Raw genomic sequence first — 24,891 nt, forward strand, 5'->3', positions numbered from 1 at the left:
CTGGGGCTGGATGGGGACCAGGTCTGCTCTGAGTGCCATGCTAGTGTGGGGAGCTGAGCATGGGGTTGGGGTGTTGGCAGATAAACCACGGCAGATGGTCATTAAGAACACAGTCCAGGGGCGCCTGGGTGGCTCAGTCGGTTAAGTGCCTGCCTTTGGCTCAGGTCATGATCCAGGGTCCTGGGATCCAGCCCCCCTACTCAGCAGGGAGTCTGCTTCTCCCTCTCCCTCTGCTCCTCCCCTCTGCTGGTGATTTCTCTCATAAATAAAATCTTAAATCAAAACAAAACACAGTCCAGACTGGGTTCAAGTTCCCTGACCTGCTTAGTAGTTCAGGGAGAGCCGTCCTCTGCCCGGTGAGGAGGACCCCCAGAAAGGTTCCTGCGGTTTGTACCATGGCACTTCCAGGGAGCAGCTCAGCTCAGCCAGTTCTGTTTCGTTCCCAATTCCTGTCCCTTGGACCTAAAGGCAGGAGCAGAGGCCGCGGCCCCTCCGCTCACCCACGCGGAGGCGCTGGCTCTGGTTTGCACACCCGGCCTGCCTTCCCTGAGCACTTGGGCTCGGCCTGCTGCCCCGAGAGAACGCGGAGCCTCCCTGGCTGGATGAGAAGAGGCCCCTGTGTGCCCTTCCTATCAACCTTCTTATTGATCAGTACCCTTAGGGACCTTATGACAGACAACCAGAGCAGCTCGTCGCTACATTTTAAAAGCTGAGTCCAAGTTAGAACAAGATTTAAAGAAGTAAAATGGCTGCCTATGCATTAGTACCTTTCTTAGGGCTCCCAGTCACTGCTTAATCTAATCCCCCATGGCTGTCATCAGTGGAAGTCAGGGTAGAAGCTCTTCTTTTGCATATCTTTCGCAAAGATTTCAGGCAAGTGTGCCACTCATGGCAGTGCCGTGCCTGGCAGCTGCCGGAACCATGCCATCCACTGCCTGGACACTCTGCCTGCGTGGGCTGGGGGCTGCAGGTGGTCCTTCGGCGCTGGCCTCTGGTGACTCTGCCCAGCCAGGATGAGGGGCAGGGAGTCTCTTCTCCCAAAGGCTGTGGCAGAGGTGTCCCCGACCCTGTTTGTCCACACACCTTCCCATCCCCTCCTGCTGGCGAGGCAACCAACACCACGCAGAAATCCTGTAGCCAGTCTCCCGGATGACAGCCCTTCTGCTAATTCTTCCAAGGCTCCTCCTGGTCCTAACAATGATTAATGCGTCTGCTAAATCAGTGCTTACACTCCAAACTACCCCCTTTGAGACTTTGAAATAACTAAAGACTCCACTTATACCAAATATCACCAAGTAAAAAGCTTTCCAGTGATTTTGAACAGAGAAAGCCCATCAGGCATCTTTCCTGCCTGCTTGTGGTTCTTCCTCTCCTCGCTCCCATAGTCTCCTGCTCACCTCTGTCCTCTCCCTCTCGTCTTCCTGTTCCCTCCTCCCTGCCACCTGGATGACAGCCTCCCTCTTTGCACGCTGCTTTCTGTGATCCCCCCTCTGCTCACCCCCTCTCTGGTCCTGGTCACATGGATACAGAGTCCGCAGGAGATTAAAGGGCTGGGTGAGAACAGAGAGGGTCCACCAAATGCTCTTTGCTTTGGGGAGGGCCCCCCAAGGAGGGGGAGTGGTGGCTGGAGATCTGTAGAAGTCCAAGTTCAAAGCCTTGGAGGAAGACAGGCACCCCTCCCCCACTCTGCTCCCTCATAAACTTGGTGTCCTATGAGTTGCTTCTTTACCGTCAAAAATTAAAATGGAGGTCTTGACTCAATTCATGTTTTGATCCTATACATTTTCCTTAAGTCTTTTTCATCTGTTATTTGCCAGCTACCAAGGAACAGAGTGGCCGGGTCCCCAGCCTGTCCCTGGCTCATTCTGCTGACTCAGCTGGATTTTCATGGAATTTATCTGCAGTCCCTGCTGCTGTAGCTAAAACCTGGCCCAACACACAGACCCCAAATTGGGGATCCTAGTGCCAGCATGCCCCATCTTATTCCTGTCCTCTGGCTCCGAGGACGCACACACAAAGTGCCCCCCACATACACACACACAGCTCCCTGCATCCTCCAGCCTCACTCACCCTCTCCCCAAGGTGGGCGCCTCCCACCTGGGAACCAGGCTGCCCTCGAGCTGAGGAGTGTGCTTGGATGGAGAAGCCAAGCTCTCAGATAAAAAGAAAGAAAACCCTGCTGCTCTACCTTGACCTCTGTCATACCTCTTCCTCTTTGTCTCCCACCCTCTGAATTCTTTCTATCATCACTGGCAGAACCCGGGCATAGCATCCTGAATTAGACGGCCCCTGGTGTACACAGGGATGGCTGGGGGTGTCTGTACCCCGAGGCAGGCAGGGTCCCTTGAGTTGGAGGTAGCACCCCGCCACGGCCTCTGCTCATCCAGTCTGCATGCCCCACTGGAAACCTGTAATTAGCAGGAGCACTTCTCAGCGCAGAGAGCAAAGGGGACCATCGCCTGGCGCTTTTCAAAAAGTACTGAGATGGTTTCTGAGCAACTGAGCCCAAGGATGTGTTGCAGCTGCCTGGAAAAGGCGGAAGGTGCTAGAAGGATGTCTGATGAGCTGGTGCCCCACCAGACAGTGCCACAGCAGCACCGGAGGTTCTGGCTGGACTCGGGGTCTGCTTCCAGACTTTGGGACTCACAGAGAGAGCCCAGGACCAGAAGTCAGGCGCTCTGGCTCCCAGCCCAGAGTTGCTTCTGTGGCTCTCCAAGGTTCTGTCAGGTAACACAAGGGGCCTGGCCCAGTCCTCACACCCATGGAAGGCCCTAGCCCTGGAGAGGCCACATTCCGCACGCTGCCCCACCTGCTACTTACCATCCGCTTCATCTCCTTGGACACCTGGTTGCCCCCTAGGTGGTTGTAGAAGGGACGCTCGGCACCCCAGTGGGGCGGGTTGTGCCCAATGGAGTTGGTTCTCTGGCGATTCATCTTGGCGATCATGGCCTTTTCTTCTTTCTAGGAGAGTAAAACATATGCATCAGCCTGTGGGCAGAGCCTACCAGGTGAGCCCAAGTGGGGCATTTCTCACCCCTCCTGGGTGCCTGGCCATGTAGGAGTTAAGGCAGGTGTCCCTCTTTTCTGTGCACAGCCTGGAGCCTAGAGTCTGCCGGGATCCTGGAGCTCACTGCGGAAAGCATCCTCAATCCCTTCACACTCCCCAACGCTAGCGCTGGCTGGCCTGGGTGGGAGGTTGGTCTTGTGAGAAGGCAAAGGGGTGTGGGGACAACTGTCATTGTCACAGAATTCTCAGGGGTGCGCAGAGCCCGGGTCCAAGGCGCCGGGGTAAAGGCAGGAGAGGAAACCAAGGATTCCAGTCTCCACTCGACTTATCCCAAACAGGCATATTCTACCAAAGATGCAGCTTCTGGAAGTTTGGGTCACTAGAACTTGAGAGGCAAAGGCCGATATACATTGTACAAACACACGAGTGGGGCCTCAGCCGGCTCCCTGTATGCCACCCACAATCTCTGTCTGTCTGTCCATCCATCCGAATGGGCTCCAGGAGGAAGGTTGGAGAGGCCCTGGGGAGACCTGCGGCAGCCTTCCCCTCAACTCCCTCTCTGAGCCTGGGAAGGGAGCTGGTCGGATCAGGGACACAGAGGGGAGGGGACACAGCCTGCTTCAGCTAACACAGTTCCAGGCGGGGTGAGCCTATGGGGTGTCACTCTCTGTCTCCATTTCATCTTGCTGGACCACCTGTCAGAAGAACAGGGCCCAGAAAACCCAGGGTAGAAGGTGAGCTCTCAGCTTGAGTGGGGAAGGAAGTGGGGGCTGAAGACCCTGTCACCTTGACAGAGGGGAGGGTGTGGGAGGGCCTGGGAGGAAGTCAGTTCACTTATAGGCTAATCAAAGACCAAGGAAAATGTGTTCAAAAATGTGTCAAATAAGCCACTGGGCACGCTCCCCAGGGTGCCTAAATCCTCCCATCCCTCTCTGCGGTCTGTGGGGGGCCCGACACAGCTCCCATGCTGTTGTGGCAAGTGAGGTTCCCCTGTGATGTCTTTGTCAGGGTGGACACCTGCCCCCAAGGAGGCCCCACATCTACCTCTGCTGTCACCCAAGACTCTCTCTGGACTCTTCTCCCAGCTTAATTTTATCTTTAGTCTAACTTCTTAAGAAAGAAAGAGGGAAGCTTTTCTCTATTAAAGGTTGCTGACCAACAGGTCAATGCAATGGAAAGATTCATCAGTAAAAAGCTTTTTAATCTAGGGAGAAACAGAAAACGTTCTCTTCATTCGCTTTAAAAATTAAGAACATGGAACATGACACTATTAAAAATAGAACGCCGAAGTCTGCTAATAATTCAGTTTTATATTTGGGCAAGTGTGGGCTGGGACAAAGCGGGGGAGGAGAAAGGGACTAGAAGGTGAAACCGGGGAAGGACGGTGAACTGGAGAAACGAAGGTGTGCAGGGACCGGCGGAGACATGTGGGACACACAGAGGCAGAGAAGGGCCCAATGTCCGCCTGGTTCAGGCAACAGACAAGGAGCAGGGGGGACACGAAACAAACGGTTGGACAGAGAGTAGATGGTGGACAGAGTCCTTGCCGTTCCATGTCCATGCCTGGCCTGTGGCTGTGCTGTGGCTAACTGATTTGAAGCCTACTGCGTTTCTGCAACAGAGGCATAACATTCCTGCTTTTGCTGTCAGCCTTTGCAAGCCCTCCGTGAAGCTCATGGGCTTCCCAGGAAGCAGGAACCACACTGCATGGGGAATTCACAACTTGACTCAAGGAAAGAGTGAGAAGAGAAGGAAGTGGATGCCAAGAAACATTCCTCCCTGGAAGAATAAGGCCCTGCAGCCCCCCGGGTTCTCCCCCACCCGCCCAGCCCCCCCAGCCGGACCCGTTTCTGGGTGCAGCGCAGGATGAGGAAGGTCTCGATACTGTGCTCCTTGAGGTAGGCGTTGCGCTCGCCCCCGCAGCCTGGCTCCACCTCGTAGTCACCGTTCAGGTAGTTGAGTGTGGCCTTGGTGATGTGGATGCGCCTGCAGGGGGGAGGGGGGAGGGGCGTGGGGAGAGGGGGGCAGAGAACAGGACTTCAGAACTCCAGCCTTCATGCACAACCACACTGCACCCCACTTGGACACAGTTCAAATCCCACAGACCCACACTCTGGCTCAAAGGCTAACCCCAACCTAGATCTCAATGTGCTGGATCCCTCCGCTGTCATCATCATGGTGGCTCGGGTAGGCCCCGTCTGGGCTCACGGCCACACGGCCACCCTGACCACACCACATTGCACGGAAGTTCTAGCATCGTCAGAGCAGAAGACATCATCGGCCTGTCAGGAGGACACAGCCTCAGTCCCACAAACTTTGCAAACCTGCTCAGAAGGCTCCGGCTGAGCACAGGACTGAGTCCAAATCCTCCAGCCTGGCCCAGAGGTCCTTTTGATGCAGGCTTTGTCCCTCCCACCGGCCCCTAAGAGGCCACGTGCTCTACTTCCATTCCTCCGGAACACCGTTTCCTAAACCGGTGCTTGTCCTCACCTCGGCCCCTCGGCCTGGCTCTCTCCCCACCTCACCTCTCCCTCCCTCACCTGTCTGAATCCTGCCCAGTCATCCAGGCTCGTGTCCCACTTCCTTCTCATCCTGGCTACCCCGAAATTACCCATGGTTCCTCCCTCTTTCAGAACTCTACCCCCACCTACTGCATCACGCAACAAGCCGCCCTGTTTTGTGCAAATATCTTCTGGGTGAAGTCTGGGCAAAGGTTGAGAGGATGCTCCCTACAACTTGCCAGGGTGTGATGCAAGTAATTTGTTGAGGAGAGGAGTTTCTATTTAAATTCTGCCAACCCAGAGTCGCAAGTTACCCCATCCTGCCCACCCCAGCCCCATGCCTCACAACAGTCATCCTGGGGGGCGGGGGCGGGGGCGGGAAGCTAAGTCTGGGCCCTCACTCACCCTGCCTTGCCTCCAGCTTCCATGTGGTTGGCCAGCGTGACGTCATTAGACCAGACGTCGAACTGCCACTTCCTGAGACCAAGGACACCGCAGTGTACTCGCCCGCTGTGAATTCCCACGCGCATGTTCACGTTCACCCCTGTCACCTCCCGGACCAACCTGGGGATGGAGCAGGGGTAAGGCTGGGACAGGGTCAGGGGCCAAGCGCACAGAGTGGGGGTGAGGCTGGAAGGCACGGGGTCAGGGGTGTGACAGAAGGTGCAGGGGTCAAAGAGTCATTTCTCTCTGGTCCAGCCCAAATCCAGACTCTGAGACTGTTCCACCTGATGGACAGGGGCTGGGCCCTGGTACTCAGGGGCTGTAGGCAGTGAGGCATCGCTTCCCGGTGTGGCCACAAGGGGGCACAGTGCCTCACATTACAACCCAGACCCCATCACTTCCCCAGGAAGGCACCTTGGGCCTTCACTACCCTCCGTCAGTTCAACTGTATTCGGAGGATGCAAATGCATACTAGTGCCCACTCGAGCCAAACAGGGAAGTTACAGCCGCTCCAAACCCCATTCATATAATGCTCAGAGTTGTCCACACCGCAGCTTCTTGGATGTTAGCAACATAAAGGAGCAAGGTGGTTAACTGACCAGGGAGGTTCCCCGTGCTAGAAGCAGCACCAGCTCCCACCACATGCACCACGCCCAGGGCTGAGGGCGCCCCCAGGACATGGGTGGGCCCTCTGTGGGCTGGAGCATGTGATAGAAGCGGTATTGCTCTGGGTATGCGTGTGAGGCACGGAGTATGCGTGTGAGGCACGGGGTATGCAGAAGAGGGTGCTGGTGCTTGGCGTACTCTTCGGGGACCGGCATGCTCTCCGATACCCTGGGACAGGCCCACTCAGCCAGCGGCTGAGAGGCTGACACCCGACACAGGGAAGAGTTACGTCATTCATCATTTCTCTTGTCCCGGGACACCCCTGCTGGAATGTGCCTTCCATCCACAGTGCCTTGGGCCCCTTGCTTAGATTGATGATATCTCAACCTTAGGTTGATAATAACTTTCTGGCTTAACGCCAGGGCCACGTCCTGCATGAAGCCTCTCTTGGTCCTCCCAATGGAAACAAATGTCCCCTCCTGCCCCCCACCCCCATCTCAGTCTGCCTCTCTCACCTGGTGCTGTCCGCTCCGCATGCCTGGTGTCACAGCAGCAGGAGTCCCAGCCTCTCCCTCAACACACTCCGTGCTTCCAGGCAAGGGCTCGAGGCACTAGCTAGCCCAGGCATGCAGGGGCACTCAGCAAGCACTGCCCAAAGGAGCTCCGCCAAACCCAGTGGAGCTGGCCGCCTTCCTGGACAGCCACTCTGCCCTCTGCCCTTGTCTGCTGCGGCTCTTCCTTTGCCCCTGCCCAGGCTACTTCTGAAGCTCAGTTACTGAGCCTAAGCTGGGATTATCTCCACATCTTTTAATAATCGTGGCCCCTTCTCTGGCCAGCAGTGACCAAGAATTGGCCAAAGATCCTTTTTGCTATTGCTCCCACGAAGGATGGATTTTCTTACATGGGGACACCTGTATTTGCATCCACCTGCTGTGCTGTATTACCCTAGGGAGACATTTAACCTTCGTGCGTCCAACCTTTCTCGCCGGGGAAGAAATGGGGCCCATGGGCTCTACACCTGGCTGGGTGGCCGTGGGACCTAAAGGGGAGGGAGCAATGCACAGGGCACAGCGTGACGGCCAGCTTGTTCTCCTCCCCTGCAGAGGTGGGGCCACACCTCCTACTGCCCTGGAGTCTGCAAAGCTCTCCCTTCCTACAGGACACGTTCCTCTGGGAAAAGCCTCCCGGCTGCTGCAGGTTGAAGTTGCCCAGGAGAAGGCTCCAAGCCGAGAGGTACAAATCAACCCTCCAATGTCAGGTACTCAGGCTGTGGGACGGTCCCCTCCGAGACGGGCACTTACGAGATGGCCTCAATCATGTCCATGCCCATCTCCACGCAGCAGTGGGCGTGGTCAGCCCTCGCTTCCGGCAGCCCAGAGACACAGTAATAACAATCCCCCAGGATCTTAATACGTAAACAGTGGTTCTCCTGGAAAGCAAAGTAATTTTAAAAATTAAAAATAGTATGAAAGAGAAGTAGGAGGGAAAGAAACGGGAAGCAAACAGATTCACCCCGTGCCTGGAATAACTTGCCTTTTAGGGCAGTGAGCACAGATCCAGCACCGGCAGATGCATGGCCCTGGCTGGCCCCAGGACGGGCTTTATCAGGAGCCAAGGGGGGAGGATGGAGGACAGGCTGAGCAGCCCTCAGGCATTCCAGCCTCCCCAGGCTCAGGACCTCGCTTTTATGGTCACTGCTGAGACCCAAGAAGCATGCAGTTGGTCCGATGTGGGAGCAAATAGGGCAGACTTATCAATTCGAGGAAGGCCCAAGATGAGAGTCAAGGTCCCTGGTTCCACTCCCAGGCCCTGGAGAACGCTCTGACTCTTGGCCTAAGGCTCTACGAACAGTTCTCTGATTCTCCTTCTTTTACAAAAAGACTGAAGCAGGAATGAGGCTTAACCAAAGCTCGTCTGTCCCTCAGCCTGTCTGAGACTTTGACCAAACGGCGTGCTGCTAACCAGAAAGCACGTGAGCGCTAAGACCACCCCCCCCCCACCAGAGCTGAGGTGCCTGCCCACTGCTGCGCCTGAGGAGAGGAACGGGCACAGCCGGGGTCACCCAGCAGGTCACAACTGAGCCAGGACCAGGACTGGGACGGGATGTCACTAGTCACCAATTCTCAGCTCTCCAAGTCTGGCCCCCAGAAGTTACTTCACAAAGTACAACACTGGGACTCAAGTGTCCGCGTGGCCTGGATTCTCATTTAAGGCCCATCCAATGCCCGAGGGCCTAGCATACACCAACTCCCCTCACTCATGGTCAGTGATAAAAAGGGGCTGCTGGCAGGTGTGCGACCCGCCATCTAATGCCCTTGGAGGCCCTGGCACCACCTCTGACCGGCGCCAGCCTCTCATCAATGATCTGATGTCCTGTGAGGGCCAAAGGGAACGTGTCTGCCTGTCAGTGGACATTGCAGTGAGCAGCCCCTGACATGTAATGACCCGACAAAGGCCCAAGACATCACTCAAAGACACAAAAGCTGGCGAGGATGACAGTATAAACAGGGACCGAATGGGTAAATGTGTCATCTACCACTCCACACCCTGGGATGCTACTTCCAATTTGTGCAAACAGCGCAGAGTCCTCGTTCTGGAAGCCTCTGGGGGGTTGTGCACAGCTGCGCAGACCAGCTGGGACTCAGACTCATTCTCTTACCACTCTGGCCCAGCTCATCAAGAAAGTGGCTCTATGGGCACCAAAGCTGCCCCACCGAACCGAAATTCCTCAGGGGCCAGGGCAGTGTCACCTGCAGGCCTTCCCACGCCCTCCCTCAGGTGGAGGGCTCCCTCGCTTGCTCCCTCGTGAGCAACGACAGCATAAAAACACGTCCAACTGCGTGCGGTGTGAGGACACACAGCCACAGCGCGTGCAGCCCCTCTGCCCAGCAGGGCACAGGCCGGCCCAGGGCCCATCCCTGGAGCTCATGGGGCCTTGGCCGCAGCACTCTTGGGTGGCCCAGATGGAGCCCTGGGTGCCGAGGATGGTAGGGAGGGTGACTTACCGCGGCCAGCTTGTCGAAGCGGGCAAAGAGCTCGTTGAGGGTCATGACCAGCTCCTGGGCAGTGCACTGGGATGCCAGGCTAGTGAAGCCCTCGATGTCAGCAAACAGGATGCTGGGGAGACAGGTGGAGGAAGGTCACCACCCTGAGCCTTAGGAGGGCTGCTGGCCAGCAAGAGTCCTGGGGAGGGGGTGCTCCAAATGGCTGCTGGGGAGGGCATAAAGGGGCTCTGGCACTGGAGAGTCAAAGATGCTGGCCTCACCATCTGGCCGGGAGACGCCTTCTGTGCTCTCACTGTGCCTTCACTCCCGCCCAGGATGGGGATGGCGGCGGGGGTGGGGGGGGCACACACAGAGGCACATGAGGCCTGGGAATGTGCACCAGCCTGAGTTATCAAAGACAGGGGCCTGTACCCCCCATTTCTGTCCCCTCTTGGGCCTGCCCTGTTTGACTCCTGAGCAGCCCCCTCAAGGTAGTTGCAGCCTTTGATTCATGGGCTTGGAAAGTGTTTCAGGCCCCAGTGGCAACCATACAAAGGTCTTACTTCCCAGCCCCATAGATAAGTTTCGGACCCAAGCCCTCCATCCCTAGGGAGGCTCTAGAAGGGACAGACTAAAGAGGCTCAGGGAGGAGAGAGAGAGAAAGACCCAGCCAGCAAGCATGTCTGGAAGCCTCTGAGTTGTCCCTGCCAGCAACGTCAACCTCATCCCCAGGCACGTAGGCAAACAGAGCAGCTGGTGCCCGCACTATGCACTGTGGATCTTCGGTCCGTCTCTGTGGCTTGTGTTCCGGAGACTGAAACCGTCTTCCTTTTCTTTCACAACACACCGCTAGAGGTGAGGCCTCTAGCCCAGGGCTGGAGTGTGGAAGGGCCCCTGGAGTTTTTTTCTTTAAATGGACACAAAAAAGTAGTAACTCTCATGTACGGAGAGGCTCCTGGTGGCCTGGCTCAGGGCTGGGGGCTTCCAGGCTGTCTTCTCGCTGAGTGCTCCAGGCAGCCCTGCAGCGAAGCCTCGCATCTCCTTCTCACAGGCGGGGCGGCTGAGCCTCAGAGAAGAAGCTGCAGACGGCAGCATGGTGGACTCCTTCTCCAAGGCCCGTGTTCTTCCCACTATTCCACCAGGCTCCTGAGGCTCCAGATAGTCTTCCTTTTTTAAATTAGGAATGTAGAACTAAACATAGTTTGTCATTTTATCTGGAAAATGTGTACTGGTGCATTAATCCTGTCTTTCTCTTCTGATGTTTGACACCTGGGGCCTTACTGACCCTGGGGAACCTGCTGGCCCCAGGCTGGCTGGGTCTTAGAGTTAGTCAAGAGCTTGCCTTAGGGTCCAGAGCCCCACAGCCCAGCTAGGCTCTCACACTCGGGCCACGAATCCCCTGCCCCAACCACCCCAGGGACTGGTACCAGACTCGGGACAGTCCCTACCCCCCAGAGCCTGCTGAAACGATTCAAGCCCATCCCAAGCCGGCTTACTTTGCCTCACCCACTCCTTCCGGCAGAAACCCCAGTAAAGGTTCTCATCCTCGAAGCCCTCTCCCTCTGCCTCCTGACCCACCAGAGCGGTGCTTCCCCACGGGGCGCCACGGTATGGTGGATTCCCTCCCCCGGGAGGAGTAACAAAGGATATTTTCAATGGCAGTTGTCTCCTCACCTACTGGCCTTTGCATACCTGGATAATAATAAAACCTGCCTTTTAAAACAGTTGGACACTGTCCTGAGCCCTTTATGTGTATGAATTCACCTAAACATCATGACCACCCCGTGAGGTACGAATCCTCCTTTTACAGGGGAGAAGACGGAGCCACAGAGAAGACACATCACGTGCCCAAGGCCACACGGGCAACCTGGCTTCATGGCCCAGGAGTTGACCCAATAAATATTAAGCTGGTGGCCCCAGAGCCATCTTAAGTGAATACAAGCATAATTCAGGGGTCTGGCATGGTAAACGGGGCAGAGGGAGGTGGAAGGGCACGTACGGGCCACCAGGACCCCACCAAGAGAGGGCACACTCAGTAGCTGCCTGCCAGCTCACACAAGGGAAGGTGCAAACAGACAAGCCAAATGAGGGGAAAGAAGAAAAGCTGAGGAGGAGGAGGGAGTGGAGAGGAGAGATGTTGCCCCGGCAGGCCACAGGACTCAGGAAAGAAGACAAGCTTCTCCTGAGTGGGCACCTAGGCGGGCAGGGGCACAGAAGATGCAAAGCAGTCAGGAGTCTCCATCAGACCTCCACTGATGCCTGGGGTCTGACTGGGCCGACGGGCTCGGCACCCCGCCCGAGGGGACTGCATGGCGTCTGCATGCTGGGTTAGAAGAGCAGGTGAGGGGAGGCTGCCACGCCCCAGATGCTGATCTCAGCTCCCGAACTAACTAGGTGCAGCCGCCTCCCCACCCACCTGCCACCTCTCCGCCTGTCAGTCTTGCAGGCAACTGGCCCACTCCACTTAGGAACAAGAGAAAGTTCTCCCCCAGTGTATGTAAAAGCACCACCATATAGTTGTTCTGGAAATTCTTCTTTAACTCTCAGGAAACCAAAGCTAGTTCAGGTTGGGGTCAAAATCCACGGCTCCAGAGTTAAGAAAGATTCCTTCGGCCAGAGTCAGTATCTCTAATGCAAAGCCAGCAGATATCAGGCCCAGCGGCTATTCTATGCTAAGTCCAAAGTTACACAGCGGAAGCCTGGCTTTGGGGGCTGGTGAGACCCCGAAATCCCTGAACCCAGCTGGGCAGGATGACTACTGGGTCCAGTAACCCATGGCACCGGGCTGAGGAGAAAGAGGGGGAGGAAGGAGACACACGAGTGTGGGGCGGGGGGGAGAGTCTGGGACTCCATCGAGAGGGGCCACACTCAGCAGCTGTGACCTCACTGAGCTGTGACCCCACACCTGCTGAGCTCACCTAGCCAGTCAGGAGGGCCCACCTCTCTCGGCCATGGCTGCCTGTGGGTAGGCCTGCCATCATTCTCCTTCTCCACAGGAGACCTCGCTGGGCCTTAGAACACTTTCCCCCACAGCTGCTTTCGTCCCGCTAGACCAGTGGTTCCTAGAGCTGGGGTCTGTTGGAAACACCCAGAGCATTTATAAGAGTGGTCCCAGAGCCCCACGCCCAGAGATTCCGGCTTAATTAGTCTGAGGTAGGGCTCTGCTATTGATTGCGTGCACTTGCCCAGTTTTGTTTTATTTTCAGCTTCCCTGGTGGTTCTGATATGCAGCCGGGGTTGAGAACCACTGCACTCGCTTAAATGTCACCTCAAGGAGCCTTCTATCACCCTATTTGAATCTACAGCCCCTCCCATGTCGGCCTGCCTTCCCTGCATGGTCTTCTCCATTGCGCGCTCCGTACGGGAGCCCTGCTGTTGTCTGTGTTACCCTTCTGCTGCTGTTGATCTCTTCCTGCTGGAATGTAAAGTCCTTGAGGGAGGGGTTGTGGCCTATTCCATTCACTGCTACGTCCCAGCTACCAGCACAATGTCTGGCACACGGAGTAACTGTTCAATAAAATGTGCCACCGGGTGACTGACCGAGGACAGTCACATCCACGTGCCCTCTGCCCTATCCGCCCCCCCGCCCCCCCAGACCACAGGAGCCGCCTCTATTAGCTTCCCAGGGCGGCCACAGCAAAGCGCTATAGACGGGGTGGCTTAGAGCCACAGAAATGTATTCTCTCACAGTCCTGGAGGCTTGAGGTCCGAAATCCAGGTGTCGGCAGGGCCATCCTGCCTCTGACACTCTGGGCAGAAGCCTTCCTGGCCGCTCCCTAGTTGCTGGTGGTGGCTGTCCACCCTTGGCATTCCCGCGTTGCAGCTGTGTTACTCCAGTCTCGGCTTCTGACCTCACGCGGTGTGGTCCCCGTGTATCTGGGTCTTTACACAGCATTTTCCTCTTCTTATGAGGGCACCACTTATATTGGATTAGGGGCCCACCCTATTCCAGCATCTTAACCTGATTCCATCTGCAAAGACCCTATTTCCACATTCACAAGGACCAGGGGGCAGGACTTCAACATATCTTTTAGGGGGACACAGTTCAACCCAGGAGCAGTGCCTAATGTGTATTTGTTGAATGGAAGAGAATATTCATACTTTCAAAGCAAGCAAGAGGCAAGACCAGTCACTCCAGCAGCTCTTCCTTCGACCCCATGGGGCCTCTTGGGGTCCCAAGCTAAGTCACCTGAGACAGGAGCCTGTGGGGCCCAGGGCCTGGGGCCAGCAGCGTTCACAGGACAGACGGCAGAACGGTTACAGAGGCCATGAGCAGCTTCCTGGTCCATGCCAGCAGGCGTGGGAAACAACGCTGGTGTGTGAAGGGCCGCTGGGTGGCTGAGAAAGCCAGAGCCTCCCTCCAACCTGCTGGGATCTACTCCTCGTGGCCCCTCCTGGGGTTTTCAACAGCTGCTGAGGAGTCAGGGAGGACGAGCTCCTGGCGGACGAGTTGGTGGTGAACCGGGGCAGCCAGCCAGCTGGAGAGGAGTGGCTCAGAGCAGGGCTCAGAGCGGGTTGCTATGTCGTGCCAAGGTTTGGACAGGGTCTCTGAAGCCCCACCTCTGAACCCCTGCAGCCTCTCCTACACATTTATGGAAATTCGGCCACCTCCACATTCCCCCCACCTCCTGTCACAGGTGAAGTCACACTCCTCTGATATTGCCGCAGGGGGAGGATTTTGCTCGGCGGCGGTCACTCCGGGAGCTCCTCTGTTTTTGAGGTTTACCCAACTGCACACTGTCTGTTCCCCCGGCCAAGGTTTCCTGATTGGCTCTGGGGTGATCCTGAAGGCCATTTTCCAACCGCGCCGGGCCCAGACATGCAGTGAGGTCTTCAGTCATCCATCAGCTCCCACGTGAGAGCTCATCTTGGCACCGCGATGGGGGCCCCGTGGGGGCGCGCAGACGCCGGGCCGGCTCTCCAGCCTAACCGCCCGCCATCCCCCACTTCTCCTCCCCAGGCGAGGGCACGCAGGCGCCGATTCAGCCCAATTACCGCAACAGGCCTTTCGGGGCTCTGCCGCAGCTCAGCCCAGCTTCTCCACGCGCATTTCTGGGGAAGCGCATTTCCTCACCGTTGCTCCCTCTCGTACCAACCGGGGCTGTGACCCAGCGAAGATGCTGGAGTCTGACCCTGCTCCTGAACAGAAGCCACATCCAGCAGCACGGGGGACACCCAGACGCCGAATTCTCCTCACGCTTTGCGCCTGCGCGAAGGCAGCGCCAAGGCACGGCTCCTCGGACCTGCACTTCTGGGCACTGCACACACAGGGGACTCAAGAAATGCTGAGAGGCAAACTGTCTGTCGAGGCGGGCCCAGGAGGGGCGGGGGAGGGGGGTAGGTGCGGCTGGAGAGACAGAGGTCATTGGGCAGGGGCAGGAAGGGAGTATGGCAAGGTCTCAGGGAGCCTAGCGGGAGCTGAAGGTCTTAGGGAAGCAGGGCTGGAAGTGCCCTGGAGGCCCCCAGCAGCATAGCCTGGGGAGGCCCCGGCCAGAGAGGAAGAGTCTACCCCCTGCAGCGTGCCCCCCATTTGCTCCAAACCATACAACCTGGGGAGTGTCTTGGGTTCAGGCCCCTCGTAGGATAAAGGAGGAGCAGTGGGTCATAGTGCTAGGTGAACAGCGCAGTCAGGTTGCTCATACCAATATCTGGCTGACAACGGACACCATATGACTGGGCATTTTCCAAGCGGGGTTGTGAAACAATTAGAGCAGGGCGTATGGACAAGGAACAGCCAGAGAACGTTCTGAGGGACAGGCTGGGAGAGGCAAAGGCCAATGACAGAATGCTGAACACGCTGCATGTAAATACGGATTCTACCCTGGACAGCCATGCCCTCTCCACTCTCATGGCAACGGGCCACCTTCCTTCAGAATGTGGAAGGGCCCTGCAACCGGCTTCACTGTCACGATTGGGTCCAGCGGGTCTAGGGTCAACATATGTCCTAGAATCCCTGTTGCCAGCCTCGGGGCCTCCTGTAGACCCCATTCCAACCCCTGACCCCCTGATCTTGTTTCTGCCCACCAAATCCTACTCGCACCACCCAGACGACGGACCTCCCTTCACACTTACAGACTTTATGCTTACAAAGCCTTACAAGAGCTGGGGAAACGCAGCCCAAAGGGGAAGCCCAAAAAGGGGGGACAGGACCGTACCGAGACCAAGCAATAGTCAGTGACCTCTCAGTGATAAGTACGTGGTGCTTTCTGTTGTCTTCTCTGTATTGTTAGCTCCTAATTTTTTAAAAAATATTTTATTTATTCATTTGAGGGACAGGGAGAGAGAGCACACAAGCAGGGGGAGGGGCAGAGGGAGAGGGAGAAGCAGGCTTCCCGCGGAGCAAGGAGCCTGATGCGGGGCTCGATCCCAGGACTCTGGGATCATGACCTGAGCCGAAGGCAGAGCTTAACAACTGAGCCACCAAGGTGCCCCTGTTAGCTCCTAGTTTTCTATAAAGAATACACATCCTTTGTAGGATAAAAAAGGTTGAAAACTAATTACATTCTTCTAGGATCTGATTTTAGCCCTTCTATCTTCGTGATGTCTTTTCTGACTTACCCAACCCAGGATAATCCTTCTTATTCTGAATTCTTATTAGGATCAGAATTTCAAAGGCATAGCCTGACACGTTCAACAGGTCAGTGTCTCTTCACCCTAACTTCTCTCTCTTCCCATCTACCCCAGGGCCCCCAATTTTGAGTCCAAAGTGCTAAAATAATGAGTCCTAGCTGGCTGCTGGCTCCATTCCCCACTGATCCCCATTTGGTGTCCAAGGACAAACTCAGGTCTCTTGTGAAGACCCACCTCCACGCAAGGAAGTGAAGAAACTAAACCGCATGCATGGTTGGTGGAAAGGCAAAAAGGCGAGTTGCTATGGAAAACACTGTGGGCTTCCTTAAAAAATTAAAAACTAGGTTTATATGCCATACAATGTAGCAATTTCACTTCTACACATTTATGGAAAGAACTGAAAGCAGGGACTCAAGGAGGGATTTGCACACCCATGTTCACAGCAGCATCATTCACAACAGCCAAAGGTGGTGGCCACCCAAGTGTCCATCCGCAGGTGAATGGATAAACAAGATGAGCCATACACACACCATGGAGTACTATTCAGTCTGAAAAAGGAAGTAAATCCCAGCCCACGCTACAACATGGGCGAACCTTGGGTACATTGTGCTGAGTGAAATAAGCCCTGGAAGGCTTAAGAACAAGTACTGCGTGATTCCACTTACATGAGGTACCTGGAATAGTCAAATTCACAGGCACAACGTGGAATGGCGGTTGCCAGGGGTCGGGGGAGGAGAGGAATGGCGAGCTGTTGTTTAATGGGTACAGAATTTCGGTTTTGCAAGATGAGAAAAAGTTCTGGAGATGGATGGGGGTGGTGGTTGCACAATAATATGAAAGGTTAAAATGGCCAATTTTATACTATGTATATTTTACAACCAGTAAGATAGTGAGTTAGTTAGTTCATTAAAGAGCAAAGCCCCACCCCCAGTGGCTTCCCCAGGGGGACCAGCTGGGTTATGAGGTTCCCACGGCACCGGGCCCGGCCCGACCTCACTGCTGAGGGCTGCACAGTCCCTTGGGCGCAAGCACGGACTCTTTTCTATCTAGTCCTAGTCATACCTGGCAAAGAGTGGCAGCACAATAAATGTAGAATGACTGAGATAATAATATAAAGGCCACTTGTGTCTATAATTGGTATAGCATAGAGCTCAGAATACTTTTCCTAATATCAAGTTGGAGACAGGAATGCTAGGTTTATGGACCATCCCTTATGTGGTCGGTTGCCGGGAATACGACTGGAGGTAAACATTTTTCCTCTCTGCCCACAGGGTGCACAATCCACCCGCAGGTATCTGAGCATCGAGGACGCTGTTGCGAGGCCATTATAATTCAGAGCCATGCCTCAGCTGAGCCAGACACCAGAACGACCTGGGGAACACAGCCAAGTCCTTGACGGAGACGGGAGAGGAGATGATAACCTTAAAAGGGGGAGGTTCGGGAGAGGTCGGGGAGAGAAGGGAAAGGAGAGGGAAGGAGGGAGGAGAGGGAACCCTCCCCAGCCCCACCAGACCCCCACTGTACAGGGATGGCTGTTACCTCATTTCCACCCCTGGGTTAGCAGCTCTTCGGCCAGGCCCCTGAGAATGAGGCTGTGATTTGAGCCAATGAGCCAAGACCCCCCGCACTCTATCATGAACTCCTCCCAGGGTCCAAACAGAGGGGGCCAGGTGAGGACCAGCACCCCCTGGAGGAGTTGGCTCTCTGGCTCTCCCCACAATCTACAACCTTTAAGAGCTAAGGGCTCTAGCATGAGGACAGGTCATTCAGGCATCGAGCTGTCTCACTCAGTATGGACCCATATGACAGTGGTGTATCCTTCAGTACCCTCTCAGGCTCAGATGTCCCCTGCCCCCTGAAACCTTTGGGGTATTGGTTACCTGACTTTGACCCTTACCTCAGACCCTGCTCCACCTCCAGAGGGGAAAGAGTCTGCAGCTACCTCTCGGGTGGGGGGCCTGGCAGGGGCCCTCCATACTCTACCTCATCTACCCTCCCAGCACCCCCGCAAGGAGTGAGTCCTAGGGCCCCTCTTATGGGCTCTGTTCCTTTGTGGCTTTTATCATAACAGAATAATTGAGTGGTAAGTTTTGTAATATCTATAGATACCCTTAAGAATGCAAAGTCCTACCCGCATCCCTCATGTGATACATTCCCAACTTACTAATTGATCCACGGTTTACTCTAGGTCTTCCTGTACAGAAAGTGAGCTTCCCAATATCAGAGACAGTGTCCCTCTTAATTCCCATTGCAATCCCTGCCTCTATAGCTAAGTGTCCCACCAGTTGGAAGCAGAGGAAAACATCCACTGAATGGATGAGCCAGGGGACACCACTATTCCCATGTTACAGATGAGGAATGTGAGGCTCAGGTTAGGTGACTTGCCCGAGTTCCCATAGCTAGTAAGGGGCAGAGAGGGGTGTGACCCAGGCTGCTCAACACAGACACTCATCTTACTCCACAAGGGTGACATCTCGGCAAGGGTCACCTGGTGGCAGCTGGGTTCTGGCAGCATCTGTATGTTTACTGTACCCATGGGGATATGCTATGTCCCTCTAGGGCTGCCCCCTTCTTCCAACGTCGGTGTCCCTCCTCCCAGGCAGAGCTGCCTCTGCTGGCATGTGCTGGAGGCCTTTGTCCCAGGAATGGGGACAGCACAGCCCCCCCTCTGGCCCTCACACTGCCGGCTGCAGGAGCGGCAGGTATCTGGGGGGAGAGGACAGGCAGGAGGGCCCTCAAGCCACAGGCCTGACACCCCAGCCACAGGCCACAGGCCCCAGCTAACCCGTCCAGCCAGAAGGGCTAAAACATCTCCATCTGTCACTATGTGTCAGACAGGAGAGGCTGGGAGCCCCAGGGGGGTCTCCAAGGGTTCCTGGGCCTCTGGCCCACCTCAGTGCATTGCCAGCGGTGGCTCAGCACCACAGCATCCGACAGGCTCCTGGCGGGTCCCAGGGGGCAACTCTTCTGTTGGGGGCCAGGAGAGGGTGAGGCCACAGAGAACAGTGGGGGTCTGCTGTCACCCCTCCCTGCCCCGGCCAAACTCTCCCCACCCATTAGTCTCTTCCCCTTCTGCAGATCCAGGCCCAGTCTGTCACACCGCAGGGTTGATTTATTTTTCTTGTGACCTTGCCCTCGGAGGGGGCTAGAGAGCGGCATGTCATCACCCTCTCTAAATATTATAACTCCGCAGAGAATTGACAAATGTGACTCATCGCCCTTCCACTCTCCAGCTAGAGAATCCCCAGGCCTTGCTTTGTTGATAGGAGTGTGATAATCATCACAATGATAGCAGTAACAACGATAATCACTGCTCCCAATTACGGAACACGTGGCCAGTGCCAGACACCATGCTAAGCGCTTCCCTCACATGTTTTCATCCACTCTTTGCAACTCTGCTAAGTACGTATTCTTCCCATCCTCTCAGGTAGAGGAGGACACTGAGGTTCAGAGTATCAGGACCAATCACTTGCCCTGCTCACGTGGCCAGGGGACAGCAGAGCCCGGCTGACATGGGGGCTGCCTAACCCTGGGCCCCAGGCCTAATCACTGCACCACGAGCCCGGACCCAGAGGGCATCTCTACACCATGATGCCACCCCTCCACCTACTACTCAGTCACCCGAGTCAAAGTTTCAACCCAAACAAGAGACTAAGCCTGCAATGTGTTTCCATCAAGATCTGCAGCCAGGGCTGCTAAAAGAACAGGGACCGGGCCCCCGCAGGCTATTTGCATGATTGCTTGTGGCTGGCCTCTGATGTGTGCCAGCCACCACCAGCCTGGTGATTTCAGAGTCAGAATTATGTCTGTCTCTATGAAAAGGGTAACATCTTGATTTTTCTCTCCTTTTATCTCTTTGACAGCTGCCATTGATCTTATAGCACATCTGAAAACAGAAATACCCCCCTTGTGGCTGGGACTCTAGTTCTTGCCACATGGACATTTGGGCCACTCTGTGATTAAGGTACTGTTCTTTTAGTTACCCAAAGTCACAGCCTCTGTGGGAGTGGAAGGGTGAAGGGACATCACCCCAAGAGCGGGTCACTCCTTGTGGTAGCCGAAGAGGCCTGAGTCAGCCCCTCTGATCAAACTCCCTTGCTGGAGGGCTGGGGGCCTAAAGCAATGGAGGGGCAGGAGACGGAGGGGTGAGAGGTGCCGGGCAAAGATGCACAGGTGGCCAGATGTGTTAGCCCAGCCAGGCTGAGAACCTATGCCTTGCGTGCCAAACTGTTTCTGAGCTGTGAATTTTCTGCATGCCCTTTGTGTTCGACTTCATGCTTTAGTGGAGTCCACCAGAAGCTCTACTGAGCTGAGAACAATCAAGGAAAGCACCTTTTGTCCACGCTGTGTTTGGAACAACGCCAGGGCCGGCGAGGCGGTGAAGACAGGGCCGAGAGAGAAAATCCCGGAAAGGGGGAGCTCAGGCGTTCATATGTGTTGGAACCACTTGGCTCGCACCTGAGTTTTGGGCCTCTGGGATGTGGTCTAACAGGGAAGGCTATTTCTTTGCATGTCCTAGAGTCCCCCAGATTTCAGGGGTGGCTATCAGACAGGAAAGTCCCCTGGTGGGTCCACAGTGTCTGTCTCTCTCTCTTTCTCTCTAGAAGCCAAACCTCTCTCCTCCCTCTCTTCAGAGTCTCCCCTTGGCTTGGAGGCTCCCTGAGACTCCTTCCCACAATTCTTCACATACACTCCATCCTCCTGGGCATATAAAAAAGGGCTAGTAAGACTAAGTAACAACTCTGATACCAAAAAGCTTTCTGAGGGCAGCTGTCCCACTTAACCAGCTCTAGGATCTTAGACAAATTAACCTCTGTGGCTCAGTTTCCTGTAAAATGGAGATAATAGTACTACCGACCTCTTACATGTATTCTGAGGACTCAGTGAACTTATGAAAGTATTCAGAATAGCGGTGGGTCAAAGAAGGCACTATATGAGCATAACTATTGTTGTGAGCGATTATTCCACCTCGTGGGGGCAGAGACGGGTGTGAGAATTTGGGAACCAACACATCAGCGCGACCTACCCAGTCCCGGGCCCTGCTTCCCTCTCTGAGCTCGGCTCGGCTCCTGGGCAGGCACGGGGGCTCGGCCGGCGGCAGCGGTGACACTCTCCCTGCCTGACAGTGGAGCATGCGTGGGCTTCAGGGGGATGGGGTACCCCAAAAACTGAGGACAAAAGTGTTGTTCAGTAACCTTTTTCTCCCAAAGGCTTAGAGTCTATTTTGGACAGGACACATGGGCAGAACCAACAGTCTTGGATTCCGGGGCACACTTGGGGACTGGGCAATTCTGCCTAAATTCTGACGGTTTCTACAAGACAACACAGTGCCCTCCCTCCCCACCCGCACGGCCTTCAGCCTTGCCTTGAGTGGATGTATGTTAGTGTGTGCATGTACGTGCATGCACCACAATTTATATTATTCCATTTAATCGCTTTATGAAAATTCAGCCCAAGCTTCCAAAGGGTTCCCTCTCCACTGGCCTTAGAAGATTTGTGGGTCCTAGGAAAACCTGCCCAGGGAGAAAGTCATTCTCTCGAGGGCAGACACAGCCTCTCCCTTTCTGGGCATATGCGAGGATTACTGGGCTCTCCGGGAGCCATGCTGGATGAAGGCCACTGCATCGCTCCATGTCCCCATGGAGCTCCTAAGCAGGTTTTGCACTCTATTAGGCTACATCTGTTTGCACGTCCCTGCTGTCAGCAGCTTCTGTCTAGAGAAACGGCAAATGTGCAGTAAAAGGGGCATGGGCTTTGGGGCAAGCCGACCAGGATGCACCCCAGCTTTACCGCTCCTGGCTGAGTGACCCTGGCGGGGGGGTCTTAGCCATTCTGAGCTCAGTCTCTAAACAAGGGATGCTGATAAGGGTGCCCACACTGCAGTGTGGTCAGGAGGATTGACAACAAGGTAGGTAATGCCTAGTACAGTGCCTGGCACACACTGGCGGAGAAGGCATGGAAGCTGCTAGATGATGATGAAGACTGAGATGATGATAGCGACATGTGACTCCCCCGTCTGCTTTCTATCTCCCTTGCTAGGCTAGGAGTTTCCCCGACAGCTGGTGCTATTGCTTTCTCCTTTCTCCTCCTTCCTTCTCTAGCTTCTCCCTGGGGCCTCCCCTCCCATCCCTCGATAATAATTCACTTCACCAACCTCGAGGGTGCCATGCGGCCGGGGTGCCCCAGACAACACCTACCCCAAAGCCACAGGCCACCCTGTCAGGCTGTGCTCCCTTGGGAGGGGAGCAAGGGGTGGGGTTGTCGTCTCCCTGGGGGATCAGTCCTCTCACCCTGCCCTCGCCCCCCAGCCTCACTCCTACCTCACGTTGTCATGTTTCTGGATGTAAATCTTATGGAACATCATATCCTCCTGCTTGGCATTGATGTCTGCTTTCATCTCCATGGCAACATGACGGGGGAGGACAGACAGCAGGAGCCGCTCCTGGGGAGAGAAGCACACACTTTCATCACAGCTCCCTCCACCTGCCTGGCGATCCCCTTCCCTCCCCAGGCCGACTCCTCCGCACCTGGGCCCCCCACCTACAGGGCCCTGGGGAACCCCAGAGGCTGGCCTGAAATTTGAGGAGCTAACACTTATGTGAGGGTGGGACTAGCATCATGCCCCCAGGGCTACTTGAACCCTTCTTCCTGGGAGACCACCTGGGTTGTCTGTCTTGGGGAAGAGCACGCCTGGTGAACCTACAGTACTGAGCCCCCTGGAATCCTGGATGTCACCTGAGACCATGTGTGACCGCGGGCAAATGACTGAACCTGTCTGAGCCTCAGCGTCCTCCTCTTTAAACAGCGGTAGAGCTGTTGAGAGCATTACGTGAGATTCACTCAATTAGTCACCACACATGTACTGAGCACCTGCCATGTTCTGGGCATCATGCTGGGGGCCCCAAGTTACAACTGTGGGACAGGCAAGGTTTCTCCTCCACAAAGCTCCCAGTCTCGTGGGGGTACGGGGTATGACGGGGCACTGCGCAGGGGTGCCTGGCCTCGGCTGGGGAGAATGGGGTGGTCAGGGAGGGCTTCATGGGGACCAGAAGGATGAGGTTGGGGGTGCTCCATTTCCATGTAGGGGACAGGAGCCCGGAGAGAGGGAAAGCACACGGACTCTGAGAACCCGAGAGAAGCAAAGACCTGTTGAAGAGGAGGTGGGAGAGAAGCAAGGAGAGGGGCCAGGGCCACGCTGTGGAGGGGAGGACCCCGACCTTCCCTCCCTTCCGCCTTCTCCCCCTGGGCCAGCCTGCTGCAAGAGGTCCAGCTGCGTCAGGAATGGGCGACCTTGCCCGGTGCCCTGACAGCCCACCACCCACACCAGGCGCTCTGCCAGGCTGGCTCACAGACTTCTCCCACCTGGGGTGGCTTCGCCCTGGCTGGCCCAGCCCTCCTCATTCTCCCTTCTCTCGCCTGCCAGATGCCGGGCCATCACCTGAGGGGCCGTAAGACTCTGCTCCTGTATCTTTCTGGTTTCTCTCCCTCCTCCTGCGCGCCACACAGCACATCCCCACCTCTCTCCTCTTTCCGCTCACTCTCGCCCCTATGAGCGTGGTTCCCGCCAGCGCCTCTGCCCGTCACCTCCTACTCCAGGCTCCTGAGTCTCCAGCTGCCCCCTGGATGACTGGCCACTGCCACCTTGACACCACACCCCAAGCCCTGCTCACCTTCCCAGGTTTCCATTCCCCAGTGGCTCTTCAAGTTCCCTGCTTTGGCCCGTGTCACCCCCCTTCTCCTGGTCACGAGGTCAACACCCCGCCCACGTAACTGCTTTTACTCTTTGGAACCTCCCCTCTGAGATTCACCCCTGTCCCCCGGCGCCAGGCCCTGTCCAGCTCTGACCCAGTCCCGGGGGTGTGGAATCTCGTCCTCCCTGTTCCTTGTCCACCTCCGCTGCCTGGACAACGTTCTCACCCGACTGTGGGATTCTGGCCCCCTGTATGGCCCCAGTCTCTCCAGTACATTGCCCTTGTCATGACACTCCCCGACTCAAAGCCACCAAAGCTTCCCTGGGTTCCACCAGCCACATCAAATGTGCATTCTTCTGGACCCAGTGAGCCCATGCCTCTTTATTTTGCACGACAACCCCATTCTACCCGCCCCCTTTCCATGCCTGGCCTGCTCCTGCCAACCCGGGCCTGGCTGCCAACCTTATCCTTCCGAAGCCCTTCTACACCCCAACCTCTGGTTCTCCCAGGTCTGGGCCTCCTCCAGGTCCCATCCAGTGACCAGCGCAGTCCCTGCAGTGGCTTCTGTGTCCCAGCCTGCTGTCTCTGATCCACCTTCCACACTGCAAGCCAGTGAGTGATCTTTCTAAAACATACACCTGACCCCATCGCTGCCCTGCCTAAAACCCTCCTATGCTTCCCGAAGCTTCCAGAACCAGCCCACAAGCCCAGCCTGGCCTCAAGATTTCCACAATCTGGCCCCCCCCCCCCCCCCCCCCCTGCACCCAGCACGCCCTGAGCTCTGTTCCAGATACAGTGAACCATGGGACACTTCCCAAGCTCCTGGCAGTGTTTCCTTGCCTTCGCACACAAGCTCCCCAGCTAGAAGCACCATCCTCACATACTGCCGGAACCCTCCTTCAGGGCTCCCCCCTTCCCGGGGGGGGGTAGGGTCCTGGCTCTGGCAGTGGCATCCCCTCACCACTCAGGGCCTTCCTTCCGAGTCCTTGATTACTCGGCGCGTCGTGGTCTGTTAACAGGGTCTCCCTGTAGTGCATGCAGTGAGACACCCCCACGGACGGAGCTGTGTCATGCTCAGCTCCACAGCT

At 56.0% G+C, this 24,891-nt stretch overlaps 1 protein-coding gene across 4 annotated transcripts in view; it reads right to left on the bottom strand.

Annotated features, from left to right (window-relative positions):
• ADCY5 (adenylate cyclase 5) overlaps positions 1-24,891 on the bottom strand; it is a 152,887-nt gene that overhangs the window by 37,059 nt on the left and 90,937 nt on the right. For all 4 annotated transcript variants that reach the window (XR_012378767.1, XR_012378766.1, XM_025868966.2 and 1 more), the window contains exons 3-8: positions 22,433-22,554; positions 9,564-9,675; positions 7,860-7,987; positions 5,914-6,072; positions 4,852-4,993; positions 2,821-2,961 (exon numbers count right to left, since the gene is read on the bottom strand). Coding sequence is in view for 2 of the 4 variants with exons in the window: in XM_025868966.2 (XP_025724751.1) it covers positions 2,821-2,961; positions 4,852-4,993; positions 5,914-6,072; positions 7,860-7,987; positions 9,564-9,675; positions 22,433-22,554 (804 nt within the window). In the remaining 2 variants the exon portion in view is untranslated. The remainder of the gene's footprint in view (positions 1-2,820; positions 2,962-4,851; positions 4,994-5,913; positions 6,073-7,859; positions 7,988-9,563; positions 9,676-22,432; positions 22,555-24,891) is intronic.

Source organism: Callorhinus ursinus, unplaced genomic scaffold (assembly GCF_003265705.2).
Source record: "Callorhinus ursinus isolate GAN/ISIS: 27379988/994484 unplaced genomic scaffold, GSC_fseal_2.0 scaffold1, whole genome shotgun sequence".
Taxonomy (NCBI): domain Eukaryota; kingdom Metazoa; phylum Chordata; class Mammalia; order Carnivora; family Otariidae; genus Callorhinus; species Callorhinus ursinus.